Source organism: Trichoplax adhaerens, genomic scaffold (genome assembly GCF_000150275.1).
Source record: "Trichoplax adhaerens TRIADscaffold_3 genomic scaffold, whole genome shotgun sequence".
Taxonomy (NCBI): Eukaryota; Metazoa; Placozoa; class Uniplacotomia; order Trichoplacea; family Trichoplacidae; genus Trichoplax; species Trichoplax adhaerens.
In genome coordinates, this window is record NW_002060945.1 from 9,362,449 (window position 1) to 9,384,665 (window position 22,217).

At 34.9% G+C, this 22,217-nt stretch overlaps 2 protein-coding genes across 2 annotated transcripts; both read left to right on the forward strand.

The window, feature by feature from the left end:
* Window positions 1-7,902: 7,902 nt before the first annotated feature.
* Window positions 7,903-15,476, forward strand: TRIADDRAFT_55071 (uncharacterized protein; the record flags this gene model as incomplete). The annotated part of the gene is made up of 10 exons (XM_002110697.1): window positions 7,903-8,083; window positions 10,908-11,018; window positions 11,714-11,808; window positions 12,441-12,510; window positions 12,750-12,913; window positions 13,232-13,368; window positions 13,455-13,558; window positions 13,642-13,686; window positions 13,759-14,300; window positions 14,391-15,476. The coding sequence occupies 10 exons, from the start codon at window positions 7,903-7,905 to the stop codon at window positions 15,474-15,476; spliced, it is 2,535 nt and encodes an 844-aa protein (XP_002110733.1).
* A 3,570-nt stretch (window positions 15,477-19,046) lies between these two features.
* Window positions 19,047-21,060, forward strand: TRIADDRAFT_22516 (uncharacterized protein; the record flags this gene model as incomplete). The annotated part of the gene is made up of 9 exons (XM_002110698.1): window positions 19,047-19,111; window positions 19,205-19,357; window positions 19,468-19,566; window positions 19,870-19,999; window positions 20,092-20,238; window positions 20,359-20,473; window positions 20,541-20,626; window positions 20,707-20,819; window positions 20,949-21,060. 9 exons carry the CDS (start codon window positions 19,047-19,049, stop codon window positions 21,058-21,060), a joined length of 1,020 nt encoding a protein of 339 aa, XP_002110734.1.
* Window positions 21,061-22,217: the final 1,157 nt, after the last annotated feature.

The following is a 22,217-nucleotide window of genomic DNA, read 5'->3' on the forward strand; positions in this document are numbered from 1 at the left end:
AGTATAATGTCTAATATGGACTATAGAATCAGCACCGGTGAAAGATTTATTTACTATAAAGTAACCTTTGAATTTAACAATATCATTTGTATTGTTTAAGGGTATTTATCGTTACACCGTTAGTAACTGAGATTTGATATCAGATTTCGTATAATAGTTAGTTGATATAAAACGATTTCATCATTTTTAAATAAACAGCTGTTATTTACTAACTTTGATAGGGTAACGGGTGATTAAGCGTAACCCTTGACTTTAATATTGATTTTATAGTATTAAACATGTAATTCGTGTAGATGTAACTTAATTAACGCAGTAATATAAGTTCACATCAGAAATAAAATAAAGAGTATTATGCTAGACTATTCTTGTGATTTCTTGAATGCGAGAGTTAATAAGAGAAATTGAGCTACAGCTGGTTGATAATTAATCGAGACAGTTTATGTTGTGGTATGATAGTCAGGACGCGATAAGCATGGAATATTTTACCATCAGTAGAAGGGAAACGAACGATATCGTCGATCTTGTGCATGGAACATTAGTACACTTTTACGAAAAGACTTTAAATATTATCATCAATCTTGTAACATAAATTGAGAAATCGAGGTCATTCTATGCACGTACAATTAACCAATCTATTGGCTTCAGTGTTGAATAAGGTATAACTAGCCACGACAGCATGATGTGATCTAAGTTAGGAATTATTAACATCAATCTTCTAAGGTAACATATACCGTATCAGATCATTGTGATTCATTTTGTTGCATTAGCTTTTACATTATGTCTGCAATATTGCATTAAAATTCCGTATGTGAGTAACTCATTCAAATAGTATAAAGGTGCAGTGCTCCAGATGAATGAAATACCGTGATGTCATCAGTTCTACGACATAAATCGTAACATGGACGGATGAACTTGGTCAGTCTATCGAATATATTTCTACTTGAAATGATTTACATTCTTACCATCACTTGATCCTTCTAGAAGCATGAATTAACTAGCTATATATAATTATGCTGTTGATCAATATGTTGATTTTTTATTAAGTTTGAAATCTAGTGGTTTACGATTAATATCAGCTCGCGTCTATTTACAGTATGTGTGTTTGCATAACATTAACGTATTTTATCGACGCAATCTCTTTTATCAACTTGTGCTATAATTCATTTCGCCGATTCAAGTTAAAAAAACATACCTGTCTTTTAGACAATCTTTTAATAAGCTCAAATATTGTAATAGCTATCAGAGTATGACATCAGAGGGCTCAAGATGCCTGTGGGCTACTCCAGTCCCAGCTCCGATGTCTATCAGTATTCTTTCTAGTCTATTTATAAAATTAATTGACTTAAGTAGTTATGCTGTTCAGAATTATTTTATTCCATCTTATTTTGGTGTTTCAAGTTTGATTTACCGGATAGGATACCAGAAGTGAATTGCCCATGTCTGTTTCAAGCATTCCATTATGAATAGCATGTAAGTGCTTAAAACGATGGGAAAAGTTAATATGGAATGATTGTAATAGAAAATGCTTTCATCCTATCCTGCTTTGATGACTTTACGTTGGATATGCAGGATAGGATACCGGAAGAGAGTTGCCTGCGTTTTATTTAAGCATTTCACTATGAATAGTATGTAGATATTTAAAACGATAAAGTAATTATGTCTAATTCGAGATAGAAGCCTATTCATGGGAAATGTTAATATGGAGTGGTTGTAATGGAAAATGCTTTCATTCTATCCTACTTTAATGACTTTATGTTGGATTTGTAGGATAGGATACCGGAAGTGAGTTGCCTATGTCTATATCAAGGATTCCACTATGAGTAGCATGCAGACGTTTAAGACGATGGAGTAATTATGTCTAAACTGGGATACGAGTCTATTCATGGAAAAGTTAATATGCGATGATTGTCAATAGAAAATGGCCGTCAACTACATTGGTCCACTTGTTTAATTTTTGATGACGTGTTTATGGATATACACGTATTATGGTCTATCTTGGCTATGTTTACTTGATTTAAAACGAATTGGAAAAATACAACTATCGACAGGTTGCATTACACTGCCGTACATTGTTAAACTATCCTTGAAGTCTATGTCAACAATTCTTGCTTACAGCTACTAAGTTCAATTTTATTTGCTTTTAGACCACCAATGACAATAGTCCATCCCCACCCTTATCCAATTATCCGATTATTTTTTTATTATCGAATAGATATAATTCCGTATTTGAATTCTAAAATAACGTAACCCTAGCCATATTCTATTATTCAACATTTGATTAGTTTCATGTAATTAAGCTTTTAACATGCTCTCTAATGGCCTTTTTATTGTCATTTGCATTGATGCAAAGCTGAACGCTAACAACCTATTACTCGATAGTTACGATATCGATCAATCGCACCTGAAATTGGTTAGCTGGTGTCCTTAGAGAGTACCGCTAGCTACTGTATCATTAAATCTGTCATATTGTGTCATGAAATATTCCAGTCATAGTCATACGTTTACTTTTGATGAGGTTTTTTATCCGTTCGTAGAACGGGTATAAACTGCTAGTTAAAATTATTTTGCCAGTGTGTGTGTGACTGTACTGTAGTTCAGTTCGAAGATTTAGGCGCCTATTTTTACAACCTATTTTGCATTTTAGCCTTACTTGAATGAATTTCTACGTTATACACTTTGATGTAGGGATCAGTCGGAGGATGAAGGCAACAACTTGATGCAGCTGTAGTGATGCACCTATATTTGATTATAATGATGGCTATATTTGATTGTGTTAATAGCTATATTCGATATAGTTAGATTACTTTAAATAGATACTATCCTGAAGCTAATATTAGATGATTGCTAACTACTATATTAGAAATTGTTGATGACTGATAGTAGCCAGTTGACCAATTATGGTACAACATTGATATAGCTAGAAACGCTGTAGTTGTTAAGATGCCCTTCGGAGAAAGGGGCTAGACGTTAATAGAATAGAAGAGTAGTGGCATACTAAGTAGGATGATTTAGATTGTCGAAGATAATGATGTACTGTTTGAGAAAAGTAGTTTGTTTTGATGACTCATATCTGATTGTAGATTAATCAAGTGTCATAAATGGATTTAACGAAGTGTATATATACTGTACTGTATAAGAACTACAGAGATGAGCTCAAGGGAGAAGAGACTTCACTTCTTCGATTCTTGTAGTGATTAATTATTGCTCCACTATTCCTAAAAACCTTGTAATAAAACCTTTTAGAAAATACTATTTGACTAAGATAGTTATTGTGAGACACTTTTATTACAGCAGCACTTAGAGGTAGGGCATGTAAAATGATACAAGAGTATCAAAAGATGGATAGAAAATGTTGGTAACAGCTGTACAAACAGCTTACAAGCTAATGAAATGAGGTAATCCATGACTGTCTTCTAATCTGTAACATCTGTAACGCTACGATTGAAATAGAATGCATTCTTGAGCGTAACAGAGCCAATTGAATAATCAGATTATTATTTACCGAACCTTTATCAGGTCTACATATTACATCATGACGGCCTTAAGGCTGAAAAGTATACAGGTATAGCAAAATTCCTCCTAATATTATCAGTCATCATCAATAAGGTAGTCGTCATCCTTGCTCTTTACTTTCCCTCCTTCATTATCGAGAATGTGCATTTAGTCATGATTGACTGTTGAATGATACTTGATAGGAGATTTTGTATCATGTTGGGGACAATGATTAATTATTTTATTTTGATGACGGCCATCTGATATTTTCTAGACAGAAGATAGTTTCTACACCTGCCAGGGATTGCTGCACTCAGGGTAGCAGTAACCGTATTCTGGCACAGCTGAGTATCGATCCTAATGTTCGGCAATGCTTCCATATACAAACGGATATTCCAATTTCTCGTCTGTAGCCCAGTTCAGTTCTGTGAGAGGCTAATCTTTTACTGCAAGTTGGAATTTAAAAATTTCGAATTGAATTCTGGGTGGCATTGTTCAATTTGCACACCTGCTGGTCAGGTAGTCATTATTTTTTGATCTCTATGCGATAGCCTCTTTATCACTTGGTTACTGTACATGACAGTCCATGAAAGCAGCATCGATGGGATCTTGGTGAAGATTGGCGTTTATCAACTTTGTAATGTAATGCTCCTTTTAGATAGTGTACATAACTTGACTAGCAGCATCAGTAGGATATTGGCGACGGTTAGCGTTTATGAATTATGCACGTTGCAGATAGTATAATGCGAAGCAAAGTGTATCTATGTAGCATCGCTAGACTACAGTACATGGTAACAAAATCAATATATGATGTTGGCGAATATCAACATGCAATGTACGATAGTGACTCATTTCTGATAGTATACAGTACTTGACCATAAAAAAGTAAAATCGCAAGTACGAAGTTGGCGATGATTGGTGTCTATGAACGAAGCAATATAGTAGATATTGCAGAGACTGATTTCAGGTGTTCTACTATGAGGTTAACTCTATCTCTGCATCGTTTAACTTATGGTAAGCAAAATCAGAAGATCAACCATGCAATATAAAGTAGTATATAGTATAGAATGTATACTGAAAAGACTGATTTAGGGTCGTTGACTACGAAGAAGTAAGATCAGTACGGCGACAGTTGGCATTCAGGAAATAGGCAATCGAAAGTAGTAGAGCATGGACTACCGCGGCTAATTTCAGATAGTATATTATCCTAGATCAAGGAGGCCGTTGTTGACAAGCTGATATTGTTGAAATGGTTACGTATTAGGGCGGAATCTATTAGTAATGTTATGGATTGCTAAAAGCTTACTATTACAATGGGGTTGTCTACTTTTGTAATATAAAAGTATTGTAAAACAATGATTCTATGGCTGAAAGTATAGCGTGATGATGAGATGTACAAGATTGCTTGAGCACGATTTAAATAAATAAATAACTCGTAAATAATTAGTAAATAATACTGTACTTGTACTCTACAGTGCGCTTTCTTGACTCTTGACTAGGACTAGACTAATTATAATAGTCTTTCCATATTATGTTCTATTGTATAATCATGCATGAACCTGTAAGTTACCTATCCCCCCCAGAAAAAAAAAAAAATAGGCTGTAGAGCTTGCAGGGATAATTTTATGGATGCCAATTTATCCTAGCGGTGTTATTTCTATACAGTATGTCATATATTGTAGTGACTCGAGTAGAATAACCGTAGATTGTCGCGATCATTCATGGCAAAGGATTAGGCATAATTGAATTGAAAGAATAAAAGTAGATTGAGTGATAATTAACAGTGTCATTAATCTAATTAATTTATTGATGGTAAGGATATGTGGCTTGATTGAATTTGAACTTTAACAAATGACTTGAAAAGAATCACTGTAGGCATGAGCCCATCATTGGTCATTTTGGCTAGTATTGGGCCGGTATTACTTGAAATGGTTACCCATTGATTACGAATTGAACTCAATTTGTTATCAAATACGAATTGTATTGAGCCCATATTTGAATACTGTATCGTTTTGAATTTTTCATGGCAAGGATTGGGTACGATTGAATTTGAATATACTGTTCATCAAGTGACATTTAATGAATTAATGTCGACTCTACAGTCTACAACAGATCATTCCTTGCAAAGATTGAGTATGACTGTATTCAAAAAGAATCTATGTCGATTGCAGTGATGATTATGATCTATTTTCAACTTGCTGTACGATCAATCAAGTGGTTCAAAAAAATAACCCGAAATCAATGCCAGTCAAGTTTCATTTTATAATATCAGCCCATATTAGTAAAATGACTTTGGATCGACATCCATATACTGTACGACTCGCCTATACCTTACAGTGTAACTGTACATTGGCCCTGATCATTTTGCATCAATTACTTTGTACACTTGGTTTAAGCTGTCGTACTGATCCAAATTATTTTTTGATGGGGATGATGCAAGACACAAATTTAATTTACTCCACGTGAGATTGGACGATTTCTAGATTTTTTTTGTAGATATGTCATTCCATGTCTAATTGTATACAGTCTAAAATGTATCAGTAGGACAGCTGAAACGAAGTGTGCCAAGTAAAATAATTTATGCAACATGGTCAGGGCTAGGGTGTGCAATGTGCATTAATGTGCATGGATATAAAATACCAATCTACTGTACTCTATTTTATCCATGGAATGCAGCGGAGTCGTATATTGATTTTTCTTCAAAGTAACATTTTACTTCGTCTACTATCCCCATATCGATCCATAGCAATGGAAGATTGTTCTTCCACTGTGAAAGGCCATGGACTAGCATAGGCCGTCCGTCGATGAAGACCCAATATCCAGCAGTTTTTGTATGGTTGTATGCATCAACTTGGTGTAGACGCTACTTCCTCCAATATTGACATAATCATGTTGTTTTACAGTAGGTTGAATGAGTTGCGGTAGGTCGGTCGACATGCAACACGAGAGATACTGTGGTGACAGCAGTTCTGGAACTCGACCGTACTACTGTACAACGACGCTACACTTGGACCATAGACTTGAGTGAGTTGCATGCATGGAATGACCGAGTGATCGTCTTTTACTAAGAATGCAACACGAGCGATACTGCGGTGACAGCAGTTCTGGAACTCGGCCGTACTACAACTACACCTGTCGAAGGTTTGGTTTGGACTTGAGTGGGTTGCATGCATGGAAGGACCAAGTGATCGTCTTTTACTATGAATTCAAGGCGAGAGATACAGCGGTGACAGCAGTTCTTGGACTTGAGTGAGTTGCATGCATGGAATGACCAAGTGATCGTCTTTTACTGTGAATGCAACACGAGAGATACTGCGGTGACAGGCTGTTATGTAGCTCAGGTGTAACTACAGTACAACGACGCTACACTTTGACCATGGCCTTGAGTGAGTTGCATGCATGGAATGACCGAGTGATCGTCTTTTACTAAGAATGCAACACGAGCGATACTGCGGCGACAGCAGTTCTGGAACTCGACCGTACTGTACAGTGTACACTGTCCAGTACTACAACGACGCCGCAGTTGGACCATGGACTTGAGTGAGTTAGGGCCATGCAGGTAAGAAAAACATGGTCAGGGTTTCAAGCTTCCACTTTTCGTCACAGAATAATGCACCATCATTGCAGGAGTTCAGTCATAGACTAGAATTGAGTTGAGTTGCTGTAGTCGTTTGATTGTAGTCTATGAAAAATAGTTCTCGGAAAAGTTGGAGATCTCGACTGGACCAAACCAATCGACTCACTTGACTGTCTCGTATCATGGTTGGAGTCAATTTCTTACTACTTCATCGTACAGGATAGTCAGTCAGTCAGTCGAATTTAGGGTCGAGCATGCGCTCTTCGTTCGTCCTGTCCACCACAGTCTACAGTGCACAGTATCGCTGCAGTCCTGGTACGGTAGGCATGACCGATGAGAAACCCATTTGTTTACAACCTACCGTACGCCACCCTAGTTTTATTGTTTCACTATGGGCACGATGGCCCCACGACCATCGTGCCCTGGTACCACTGACGGTAAACAATCTCTCTATGGATGAAGTGGGTGACCGCGCCAATCCTAGTTGAGTCGATGTCTTAACCCCCTCCAATGTTGCAACTACCACCGAAAGCGGTGTAAATGCCCCGACATAACCCTATCCGAGTCATTCGTTATTGGCGTCACTGACGTAGGGAACACGGTTGCAAGAGTGGAGAAGAGAAAAAGTTGCCGACGATTCCTTCTATCCTCATCATTGCAATGGTCATCCATTGCGTTCTTCTTGCTTAGTTGATAGCACCATTTTTTGCATTAGCTTGATAGAGTCTAGTACAAGCTACGATCATGATCGCTGTAGTTTGATTCCTTTTACTCATGGTTACCGATGGCTTTTACCTTTGATTGCTTGCAGCATAAAAGGACAATCATCAATCATGCCAAGGATTAGGCCCAATCGTTCGTCCACTTCTGATCAGGCTAATTTAGTCATTGATCAAGAAATCTCGACGTTATCCATCAGTACAAATGAAGTGGCTATCGGTTCAAGTATTATTATATCATGGGATATTAAAGGACCATGTTTAGAAAATGACTGGATCGGCCTATTCTATTCTGGTAAGGATTGTCACTCGTTGTAAAATTGATTTGTCGGCTCATTTCTATGCCTTTCGTCTTGTCATGGTACCCGTTGTTATCATTCTCTCTTCCGTGTTGCAGTACAGCATTGTAAAGTCAATTACCCTTCTACAGGAAGCGTAGTTGTCCATTTCTTCAATCTAGGAAGATCGATCAATCAATACGATCATCGTCCATTTGCTTTCCATTCCTTACTATCTTGATTACACTACATGTACATACTTGTACTACCTTTCAATATTCAATTCAACGCTTTCAAATAGCCCTTCAACAACACCATCGACACACTATAGTAGCATCTGTATGGCAAACATGGCGGTCAATCGACATCAGGTAGTCAACACGGATAAAAGGCCATCGTTCAAATTGGACGATATACACAACGATTGGGCATAGGATGAGCATAGCCATGACAGCCATTTCTTTATTTGTGCATTTTTCTTCTTCATCCATTGGGGCCTCATTTTTCACTTGGATTTTCTCTCTTTTCAATCGCTTGGATATGGGGTTGACCACATCCAAATTTGCATTCATTTTAGATTAGTTGTTGTCCATCATTTCTACATCTATACTTTAATAGCTATGCATTCCCTTGCAGGAGTGGAAAAAAAACGGCCAGTATAAATTAGACTATTCCTACAAGGCAGCTTACTTTCTGCTGACTGCAAGCACTGCATACCATCCAAATTTCACCCCTTCATATTCATAAACGACCATCATGAGACTAGCGATCAATTTTTGCTAGGACCTTACGGTATCAATTGCTCATTGTATTCGCTGAATGGCCGACTTGTTTATATGACATAGAATATAGAATATGTCGTTTACCGTATGCAGTAGATCTGCTTTCTACATGAATCTAAACTCCCGTACTGTATATGTATCGTGGTTGAAATCTTTTTCTCTCCAATCACGTTAGATTCTGTATTGGACGGTGTTGGAAGGCAATTCATCACCATCTAATAACCCCGAGATAGCGATCCATACTGGAGAACTAGGCTATCATCGCAATCTTATCTTAAATTAGCCATGAGTAAACACTTTTGGAGAAACATTTTTTTTATCGCACTCCAGCAGTCTCTTCGTTAATGTTGCAATCCTTTCTTAGCCTGCATAAAACGATACTTTTCATCATGCTCTACTTGGATGGATTACAGTTTGTTTGCAATGTTTTACCTTGTAGTCCATGGAAAACGACTGTACTATATAATCCTCTATTCGAGAAAAAGACAAACAAAAAATAGCCCCAGGTCGATCCATGATCGTACATTCAGAGTCTTTTCCGATCCATGTTGGTTCAGCCTTGATTGCCAAGATTCATTCACAAAAAAAATGAATTCCAAGCTGATCAGTTGATTGGGATTGTACACTCCAAGAGTCATCAATGGACTTTGTAAACTTGTAGTTATTCAATATCAACGGAATGAAATCATTCAGTCTCGATGGTCCATGGTCAGTACTGCACTAACCATGGATTAACATTAGACTTTTTTCCTATTCAGAAATCAACTCTATCAAGGACGATACAGCCTTGTATTGATCATACTCAACATACGAGATACTCTTTGCTTTAAAGAAAAAAATAATTTTTAAAATGTTGAGTATCGCCATTTCCAGAAGAATCCAAACACGACTAAATATATTCCATCAACATCACGGTGGGGTACTTTACTCAAACTACACAAGTTCTCTTTTACTACAGTAACGATATCAACAAAATTCCTCTGACGAATTGGAAAAGTTGTCGTAAAGGTACATTCACATGATGGACAACTCTGCCTGTTAGTATACCAAGAGAAGTAAACTTTCTAACATGACTGCCGGTACTACACATTATTAGTACTATAGTAGGATGTGATAGTACTGTTGCTTAGTTTCCAATAACTGGATCGATTAATGATACATTCTACAGCCATGATTCAGCCATGGCTCTTGCTACTAAATGACCAAAATCATCTCTACTCCAACATGGAATCGATAAACAGCGAAGAGATCCAATTCTTAATTACTTCAGTAGGAGCACAAATAAATACAGTGCGTTAGTCCCTTTATGGCTAAAGGAATCGCAAGGAACTGCTGACGTCGAACACCCTATAGCCACATGCAGTATGATAAAACTGGATTAAACCAGCAGTGATAGTATCTTACCTTATAAAAAACACCATGATTCATGATCACATTGGCTTGATGATAAATGAATGAATGTGTTCCATTCTGTGAATTGATGAACATTCTACCGCCTAATAGACCGTTGAGAATGTTCAGTTAGAACATTGGTGATTTAGAAATAACTTCATGTCTAGTTCAACATCCTTGTTATGCTTGGAAAGTTCGAATGCATCATTTGAGGGACTATTTTATCCTACAAATACTTATGTACTTTTATTAGATGGGATCGTAAACTTGATACAAGTAGTTTTGTTTTGCACCATGATGAGTCAGATATACGATTAATTATTACCGTAGTTGGCACACTACCTACGGTAGCATGTATATGCACGACATGTATGGTAGAATTTATCCTAAAAAGCTATCCTTTAAAGTAAAAGTAAACTTTAAAATATCAATTCTTCTATGGCATGAGAACTTGATAGAGTTTTGATCGTTTTTTTGGCTTTTCAATATTGTTACGCCAATGATTATTGAATCTACATATATATATATATATATATAACACAACATTGCTATAACAATAATAACAATCATATTAATAATGACTTTCAATATGTGGTTGACAGTGAATTAAAGCTGACAAATTCAATCGATCCCATGTAACATATACTGTATCTTTATTCACATATAGATGATGACAACACAGATAATTCTATCGCCTGCTTCCATCGATACAAAGACGTCTATAGAAAAGGAAAATACAGTTGGTTAGTTCGTGAATTCGACAACGAGTTTGGTAAAGGTACGTAACTCTGCTATCGTTGATAATTTCTAGTTGTATGTGAGTAGATATGCACCCTTGTATTAATTATTTCCATCTGATAATGATGATAAGTAACGATAATGATCGATAGCTTGCTTTTCTACAGAAACTGCAGCTCTTCATCTGTAGACACTTCATTCTTAAATCTTAAAGCTTGATGTTGCTATTAATGATAGAAAATCATGATATGGCTTGGACTAGAGACCTAGAGAAATTCAAAGTGTCTCATGCCTTCATAACTTTATAGTGTTGTGACGTAAATAATAAACTTTAAGCCTTGATAGCTGCAATAATTCCTTAGAACTGAGGAATATAAAGTATTTATAGTAAATTATACAATCAATTTGTATAGTAGTCTAAATTCCATCACTTGTGATCCTTCGATTTTATAACGGCCTTTCATTAAAGTATTTATAGTAAATTATACAGTCAATTTGTATAGAATTTAACTTCCAACTATTGGTGATCCAGGAATTTTATAACAACCTTTCCATAAAATATTTATAGTAAGTTATACTGTCCGTTTGTATAGTATGTAACTCCCACTATTGGTGATCCTTCGATTTTATAACAACACTTTCGATAGTTTGCCTGAATGGTTCACAACAAACAATTCTATCTCTTTTTCTATCTCTTTTTCTTCTAACTATGTTTATTCTTTTCTACTTTTTTAGCTACATCACAATGTTGTTTTAGGTACTATAATAGTACATCGCAGATCCTACGAGCTGTTAGTCCTGTATTTACAGTTTATAATCCAAATGTTGAGGTAAGGCTAACAACCTTAACCCTTAATTGAAAGACTAACCCTCAATTGAAAGGCTGACTTTCTTGCCCTGTATGTCAAGTCGATTAGTTACGCTTGATTTAAATTCGTATCACATACAAAGACTATACTAATAGCTAAATGATAACTTTATTGTATGTGATTTTTAAAATGGACGTAAATTATATAAAATATTGAATTGCGTAAAGATATCGCATCATTTCTCTTAACGCTTGCTGAAAAATAAACGGAAACATTGATAACGTCGTTATTGATATCAATCTTTCCGGTATGCAATAATCATGCACTTATTATAGTCTTTATCTGTTTGTAAAAAATTTACTGTAGTTGATCTCGACTTGTATATTTCGTTGCTAAATGTTCTCTGCTAGGAATATCGGTAAACAAATATAACTAGTTATGGCTTATATTTATTTATAATCCATTACGGAATACAGTACTGCTAAAAAATATGATGTAATCAGCCAAATTTACTGCTTTTTTAAACAATTTCTAAAATTGATTATCCATCAGAAATAATTGTACATTATTGATAGTTTTTGCAATTTAATTAAAATTTTGCATTTAAGAAAATTTGTCAATAGCTGATCTAGTTCCTAATTTTTTGGCTTTAGATACCTTTTAACCTACAAGAAGAAATACTTCCCTGTTATCGAAATCGTAAATTTGTTTTTGCATTGTCTGGTATGCAGTATTATATATCTTTAATTCTATAATTGCTTTGTACAGAGACACTTATAAATAGGTATAGAATACTTATAGATGTATCTAGTCGTAGCATCGCTAATTAATTTTACCGAATTTATACGTATATTTGAGACTGTAGTGAAATAGGCTTAGATTAATATATCGCTTTTAGCAACAGTAACATAATAGTTGACTTTATTAAAGTACTGTATATTTTACGTTGTTTATGCTTCTAGATATCTGCGTCAATGGCTTAAAAAGACGACTATTTAGCAAACCTTCAACTAATGTCGTTGTAGCAGTAATGCCTCGATGTCTCTTGCATCATAAGTCCAATTCTAGTTTCAAACGATCTACTTCTGTGCAATCGAAAACAACCGAACCGTGCTGGAATGGCGAAGTAAGGATATTAACAATCATTACATATATAAAGATTAAAGTACCTTAAATGTTACTTATGAATCTATATACGCGGCAAGCACCGGTGCATGTGGACTGACATTCACAATGATATGTATTATACTATCTTTTAAAATTATTATAATTTCGCCCATGAAAGCAATAGGATTTTAATATCATTTCTTGAATATACACATTGAATGATATTAACCTGCACCTCATCTATAGGATCTCATTCTTTATAGTACTAGAACAAGTCTTTCTATATAGCATTACCTTATGTGTTTATTTGGTAATACTACCTATTATAATTATATAGATTTTTAGATTTCAAGCGCGAGTTTTTGATGTTCTACAATTGGAGGTTCGTGACAGCGAAAATCTTTATAGGAGTAAATTTGTTGGAAAGATAGGCATTCCCTTTATCGAAATATTCAAAGCCAATTTAACCAAGAGGTAAGCCATACCGTACCGCATTTGATCCAAAACTTTTTTTCTATAGTATTTTTTACAATATTGAAATATTCCTATCTATTTTTCAGTGAGATGTCGAACTATACCTGTCGATTATGTGACAAAAGTGGTTCAAAGTACGTCAATGGTTGGATATCTTTCGTTTTAACTCAAATTCCAGTAGATGGCTCAGGTTCGTTAATATCTTCATAGGGATGTTTTATCGAGTGAATTCTTAACAGTATTCATTCTTCTAATGTACATCTTATTGAATAGGATTGACAATCTCTTTATCCATGTCCGGATTAAGTAATGTATCTGGTAAGTTACTTTTGTATCTATTGTAATTTATCGTGGCGAAACTAATTACTTCGATCTTTATAATTATCATAGCAGAAACCAATGGTCAAATTAACATATCTCGTAATAGAGAGGGTAGGTCATTTCAGAAGATATTACTCAATGAAGATTGGTTTCATCGGCTGAGTGATAATGTCGAAGACGATATCCAATCTCAGAATGGTACAGAGGTGGAAGTAATTCATAATTTAGATGAAATGGAAGATGATACTAGGTTTCCTCAATCAATACGACAACACGATAATGCAGCTATTTTAGGCAATCACACACATAATGAAAATGGTCATTCTTCTCGACATGGGCACAATGATTGCGAACCTGAGTTGGCCGTCGAAGACTCACTCGCGGCAGGACATATTATTAACTCTTCTGGTGAAGATGAATCAAGCAGTGTTATCATCAATGACACACGTGAAAACTTTGAAATTGAATTAGCACAAACATCTAACTTAACCCATGAATCGAATGGGTTATCGCATGATAGTTATAATCTAACATGCATAGAGCGCACAGAAGGCATAATTAATATATATCGTGCTAGTGTTGAAATTAACGGTCAAGCCAGTAATTCCGATGTAAGCTACTTAATTGTATTATAGTCGTAGTTGATGTAAATTAAAATTTCAATATTATGATACTAATTGGAGTTGTTTAAATTACGTTAGTTAACTGAAACCGATTTAGAAGCTTCTGCAGAAGTACAAACTGCGAAAGTCCATCAAGATCTGACTACCACTGGAGCGTGCTATACGCCTGCTGCTAACGTGACATTAGATGATGCTAATCATGTACATAGTCCTAATAATGATGTAATTGATAGTAATTATGATAACCATTATCCTATTGAAAGATCACAAGTTAATTCAATTAATGAACATAATCAAAATCATATCGACCTACCAACTATGAATGTGAATCCTGATACTGTCATTAACACATCTAATCAAACTCACTCATCGTATGAATCGACCAGCGCCAGTAGTACTAATACGTCTGAAACTTGTCATCAATCAGATCTATTAGAACCGTTAAATGATAATAAAATTACATCGACCGACGAGATAAATAGAAATCGTCACGATAAGGTTGGAACATCCATAAATTCTACTGAACATGAATTTCGAGTAAATACTGATCATAATGATGTAAATAATACACCACCTTCTACAAATAGCAATCGTCAATGGATAGATATAGATATTGAAGCAAACAATGTATGCGATTCAACACAATTATTATCACAGGATAATTCCAATGAGCCTGGTTTAACTTTTGAGTCTACTATTGCGAGAATGGATAGTCACTCGTCTTCATTGCAAGATTGTCAACGTAGAGGTGAACCTTTCATATCTAATGCCATTAATAATGAAGTAACAGCTATGGTTCATGATGAAAATAGCAATCACAGCCACGTGATACAATGCGAATATCACAATCACCAAATAAGTAACGAAAATATTGACGCACAGAATATTATACCAACATCAGACTGTAGTCAAGAATTGGGTAAAGCTGACCTCAGAAGCAATTATGGAGTTACTGCGACAAATCCTGATACCGTAGCGATATCGTCGCATCCAATCGACAACTCGCAATTAATGGAGGGTAATATGCTATATAATAGTGAAATAATTCCTTCTGAAAATCAAAATTTTAGCGTTGTGGACCAGTCTTTATTGAACTCTCAACTTACAGTAACCAACGATAATAATACTCAAGATGATGAACATAGCCGTCAACTTGGTAAATGATAGGGAAATTATTTATTTCGTAATTTTTAATCTACTGTAATTAACTTCGCTCTATAAAGACGATTACAGGTACACAGTCTAAATAATATATTTAATTTTTTCTTTTCGGTTTAGAATCTGTCATGATTCCTATCTCAAGTCAACAAATTAGTGAGACGCAGCATCTATCGAATGATTATCACGATGATCAACCTTTAAGAACTGAAAATACTGTAATTGTTAATCCTAACTCTGAGTTGCAGCAGTATAATGAAGATATTACTCCTGAACTCAACTTCAATAACAACGAAATCTTACCTATAACTGCTGATGAAGTTTGTAACAGCAGTGAAGGTAATCTGATGGCCAATGTATCGGTATTACATGGTAATAGTGATGAAATAGAAGTTGATAATCATCTTTTCGTTAATGAATCTCCGACTAATTTAGTAGTGGAACAAAATCATTTTATTCTTGAACCATCAAATTCTCTCATCGTTCTCGATGAAAGTACTACTACTAATAGAAGCGAACCAATTGGAGTTAACAATTTCGACTTAGCAGACACAACTAGCAGAGAAATTATACCTGAATCAAGCGCAGATTATAGTGAATCTAGTATGGCTTATCTATATCGACCTTACGTTGAAAGTGCGGAACGAGCTACCGAAGTATCTTCTGCTAATCTTTTACAATCAATTCCTTATGTCACAGCGTCAGCTTCAGGAAACAACTGGTATGAAGCTAGTAGTGATACACAAGCTACAGCTACGCTCACGGATAGGTACAATAACGGAGAGGTTGAAAATAGTAATGATACCGATATGGGAAATGGGTCTTATGCTAGCGCGTTACGAGCGGCATCATCCATGTTGTACCAAAACTCTGTGCCAGTGACGAACGATTGGCAAGATCAAAGTAACCTCGTTGATTCTAATAGTGCAGCCAGTGTAGATACGTCAAACTCCAGTAAGTTTATATAATTAATTTTTTTAAATTATCTCTGCAAAGTCTAACTTGCTGACCTTGGAATTGGTAAGGGTGGGAAAAGCGAACTGATATGTACGGACGAGAATTCTACTACAATCGTGAGACACATACGACAGAATGGGCAGCACCGTTGCCAGGTATTTCTTCTTATTATTAATTTCTTCTTGTTAGTAAATCAAATTAATTCAATTGTGAAATTCAAAAGCTAATAACGTGTTTTCGATATAGAATCATCGTCTGAACAAACTTTAATTCAGAGACGGCGTCGATTAGACGAACGGTATTGCTATGATAACTATTCAAGTATTGCAATTATTGTATTGTTTAATTAATCCTTGATGTATCGTTTTTTTATATTATAGATATGTTAGCTTACGCCGTGCCATTAAATTTTCACGAGTTAATCCTGTGCATAACCAAGTGAGTGATAACAGCAGTAACGATAAGAATATCCCTCAAGTTGAAGATGCTGCTGTAGCTTCGTTAGCTACTGAACCACAGCAAAATAGTAGCTTAGCACAAAACCAAGAAGGCTCATCTACTGTAGAAAGTAATTCGACGGAGACCTTGCCCCAGAATACTGAATCAACTACTGTACGCCGACACAGCGCCTTTAATAGCTTAGCAACAAATTCTTCAACAGATGGTATTGAACCTAAACGCGACGACTCCCATGCTCAAGCTTTCCTTACACGTCATGATTTGATTGAATTAATCGAAGACCATGCTGTAAGTATACTCATGAAATTGTGTTATGATTAAATCATCAAACGTTGCCATCAGTTGTTCTCTATGCTTTTGAAATTTTACTATATCAAACGCGCGTATTTAGGAAGCTAATACGTTGTACAGTCGAGAAAAACCTTTGCGACAAGCAATTCAGAAGATACGAAGAGGCGCAACACAATTTGACAAGTAAACTCAAGTTGTTGTAGCTGTAAACTATCTATCTTTCACTAAGAATCTGATAAAATATCAATTTCTTATATTTTTCTAGATACAAGAAAAGTCGAAGAATGGTTACATTCTTAAACTGCTTTGTTGATACTAGTGAACCACTTCCAGAACATATGATCGTGACCCAGCAAGAAAATGGAAATGTAAGTTATAGGATATTTTTAATTGTAATATTGAATAGATATTTATAATATTGGCACCCAGTAATACTCGCTTTTTCGTATTCGTTTTAGGCTTTATTCTATAACACTAGGGCAAATTCGGTTAGTATCATTGATCCTCGTCTGGGAATTCAGTATCCCCCTTCGCCTGGAGATAGTAATACTGAATCCGGGCAGCGTAGACCAAATAGAAATACAAGACCTATAAGAAGAATCTCTGAAGCTTCACGCCTACGAAGTGGTAACCAAAATTCTTCCAGAGTTAGGGAATTAGCTATGGCTCCTATAGCTGTAGAAGATATCGATGGAGAAGATGACCATGACCGTCACCATCAGCATGACCGCGATACCAGTACGTTAGTATTTGTGTATTTGCTGCATATAAATTATTGCTAATAATGTTGTCATATCAAGGCTATGGTGCTCAGGTAGCCGCTTTCCTATCACGTCCGGGTATTTTTGATATATTGAAAAGCAAATATCCTGACATTAGCTATAAACAACGTCTAAGGTAAACGATTATGCATCTTTAATTAGTTTCATGAACGATAAATTTGTGCTTTCGCTTGCAGCAGATTCTTGTTTAACATCTTAAATCCAATTGTTCTTATAGTGTAGTTATATTTAGCTATATGTTAAATTGATGAGGATTATTAAATTCAAAAATTTATACGCTATAATTGATTACTTTTTAAGTTGCGATTGATATTTATCGATATTTAGAACCGCAGTCGAAACTATAAGGAGAGAAGGAAAAAGTGCTGTAGAAAAGTTTACTAACAATAGCGATTTAGTGGTTATGTTGAGGTATTGTAAATCTTTTTATATAATATAATATGTCACAATTAGTTTCATATACATTACATAGTATGATTAATTTCGTGGTAAAGTGTTACAAACTCAGAGATAGCATTTTTTTATTTCTTGATTTACTCTACGTATAAAATACGACGGCAAATTACCGTTATTTATGCACTTTTTATTTCTCTAGTCAAGTTAATCTTATTTACTTTGTATACCCCTAGCTTATTTGAATCAGAAATAACGTCCGTTTGGTTAGCAAATAACCGATCGCCGACTGTGCAACGGCGTAAAGTGAAGAAAGAAACAGGTAGCAAGTGAATTGAGGAAGTAGAATTTATTAATAGTAATAGTGCTTATTCTATTACTACCAGCTTTAAAGGATATTATCGCACGGACGGTGATGCTATCTAACATATTAAATTTTTGACTCATTCATCTTAGCGGCCGATGAGGTAAAATCTTACCGAGAGAAGATGTTGGCGCTTTATCGTAGACTTGGAAGTCAAGCTTACGGTAAAGGTCCCGAACGTTTAAGGTAAGTTCACACTAACTTTATGTTAATTTTCTTATCCTGACATTGTTTATTTTGTTGTGGATAATTTGTAATATAAAATGTTTAAACTCCACTAGACTAAAAATTCGACGAAATCGACTGCTTGAGGATGCTTTTAATCAAATTATGTTCGAGAGCACAAAATGTTTACAAAAGAATAAATTGGAAATACAGTTTGTTGGTGAAGATGGGTAATTGCGCTAATATACTCTTGTGATACATAGAGATGATAATTGTCGAAATATGTAAAACTCCTATTTATTCTTTTGATAATTCTTTGATAGACTTGACTATGGTGGGTTAACACGCGAATTCTTCTTTCTTCTTTCTCGGGAATTGTTTAATCCGGTCTGTGGCTTATTCGAGTACTCCGCAAATGATACTTACACTATTCAAGTTAGTCCCAAATCAACATACGTTGATCATTGGCAAGACTGGTTCGTGATATTAACAATAATAATTTAACCTAAGTTGATCATATCATAGATAGGTAACCGGACCATCTTTTAATTTCTTTGATCAAATTTTACTATATGCTAACGCTCAGGTTTAGATTTTGTGGTCGTGTTATTGGTATGGCAATTGTCCATCGATACCTACTCGATGTTTTTTTCGCCAGACCATTTTACAAAGCCTTGCTTGAAAGGTGATCTTATGGACAGTGCTAACCAAGAGAATCAGCTATTATTAGTATTTTTAATGCTCATTAAAGTAATCTAAGAACTGAAGATGTTAATTGTGAAATATCTAAACGCGTACATTATTTATAATAGTGTAAGACATAATAATTGCGAATAGCTTTCTAACAGATAGCTACAGTTAATACTATTAAAGTTTATGCTGTCCGACGCGTTGATCGTGGAATATTAGTTCGCATGCTTCATTCCTTATAATTCGGCTAACTTTGCTTAAAGCTAAAATTAAAATTTGGTATGTTTGCCACTATCAGACCTTGTAATATTGGTGATTTGGAATTTGTGGATGAACAATATCACCGCAGCATAACTTGGATTATGGATAATGAAATTACGGACGATCTTGCCGTACCATTTTGTATATCGTATGATGTTTTTGGAGAAGTAAGCAACATTCTTGTACAAGTGAAACATATAAATTATGTACATCAAATAATTGATCATCTAAACCGCCTTTGAATAACTTTTTAACACAGAAAAGAGAATATGAACTGAAACCCAATGGAAGAAATATTTATGTAACCGAGAGTGACAAAAAGGAATATGTAGAGCTATTCTTGAAGTGGAGACTTGAACAAAGTATCTCTGAACAAATTAAACCAATCCTTAAAGGATTTCGTGATGTATGTAGCCCCCGTTTACGATACAGCAAACATTCAAAAATGAATAGTACATTCAACTGTTGTCGAAATATTTGTCTTCACCTGCTAATCCTTGCGCGATAATTTAAATCTAAAATATAGATTATTGGTCCGGAAATGTTATCTACTTTTGATGCGAACGAATTGGAATTGTTAATATGTGGTACCCATGACATTGATGTAGACGACTGGATAAAAAACACTGAGTATCGTTCAGGTACGGTTCATTGCAGGCCTTGTTGATATCGGCTTTATTATTTTTCTAACGCATTCTTATGCTATAGGCTATTCAGAAGATCACCAAGTAATTGTTTGGTTTTGGGAAGCTGTTAGAATTATGAGTAATGAAAAAAGACTGCGCTTACTTCAGGTAAGTACTAGTCCTTTCAATAGCCCTTACTCTCAAGTATCATAGTGTAAGGTCTATTCAAAACCTCTTTTGCGAAATAGTTTATCACTGGAACCTCAAGCTTGCCTGTAGAAGGTTTTGCTGCTCTTCGTGGTAGTAGTGGTCTGCGAAAGTTTTGTATTGATAAACTTAGTTCTACTGACAAGCTACCTCGGTAAGTAAAACCATCTACCTTGTAAGAATTACGGTTTAACGTATTTGATTAGAAGCACATGAAAAAATTACTACTTTTGGAATTTGAATACTCATTGTTAGTATTTTAATTCATTTGATTATTATACAGAGCGCATACCTGTTTTAATCGACTCGATTTGCCTGCTTACCCGTCTTACAAAGTATTGTACAAAAAGTTAGTTCTTGCAATTGAAGAAACGGATAATTTTGGTATCGAATAATATTAAAGTTTGCAAGATTCTTGTTCGTTTTAAATCAAATATGAAAATTGAAAAAATCATTTTAATTTTTAATATATTAGTACTTATGTTTATATTTTACTGGCAACTATTCCAATGACATTCTGCCGAATGATATATAGTAGCATTCATGATTTCATTACCAAATAAGTTTTTACGGCAATTTCAATTGCACGGAAGGCAGTTATAATTTGCAGATGGTTTTATCACTGTGTCCACAGGGCATTGTCATATTTATTTAGCATCCTTGTATTTGTGTATCATATATTACAGATATTTTAGCTGACAAACGAATTTATTACCTTTTATTATGCATCTATCGTGTAGTTTTAAATTTCGAGAAGGATTTTTTGTTGGTTTTGAACTGTGTTAATTATAAGACATAAGCAGTATGACAGAGAATATTACACTACAATAATGGATATCTTTCGTTGAGCTACAATGGAAATTTTTAAAACAATTGTTGGTGTACATTTCTAAATTAAGAAAATGATGAATAGTTATTAAATTAGCGATAACCGTTGAGCTCTTTATGTACAGCCTATACGTATTCTTCTGATGTGTATGGTTCAAATCACTGGAAGACATTTATAAAATTGACATTTAAGGCTTAAAATCTGGCCTATCCTAATCGGCAATCAAAAATTTTTACCATTCTGTTAGATAAAAATTTGTCGATGAGCATTACAGTAGATATCTTTGTACGGTGATCATTTATAGCCTATCCGTATTTGTAATAGCAACCGTTTATATGATAATCATGTTGTAAAAAATGATCTATACGTTTTTTATTTGTTTGGTTGAATATATAATATTGACGAAGTGAATTTTTCTGTACTTAATGAAAGTATTGTACTGTATTTACACTATTAAATGATGAAAGGAAAAGGATGGCGGTTCCTTTTACTTTACAATCATTTGATAACCTTATATAATAAAATGACTGGGTGTCGTATACGAACGAAACCTGTTTGATTCCTGCCTGCTCTGACATTGAAGAACTGTATAATGATAGTGAACATACTGTATGAACAGTTATATCGAAAATCATTTTATGTATTGTGTTATTTTACCGGCGATTCTGAAGAGATCTTATGAAATTTTACCTCATCCTAATCATTTAAATTTGAAATGATGGT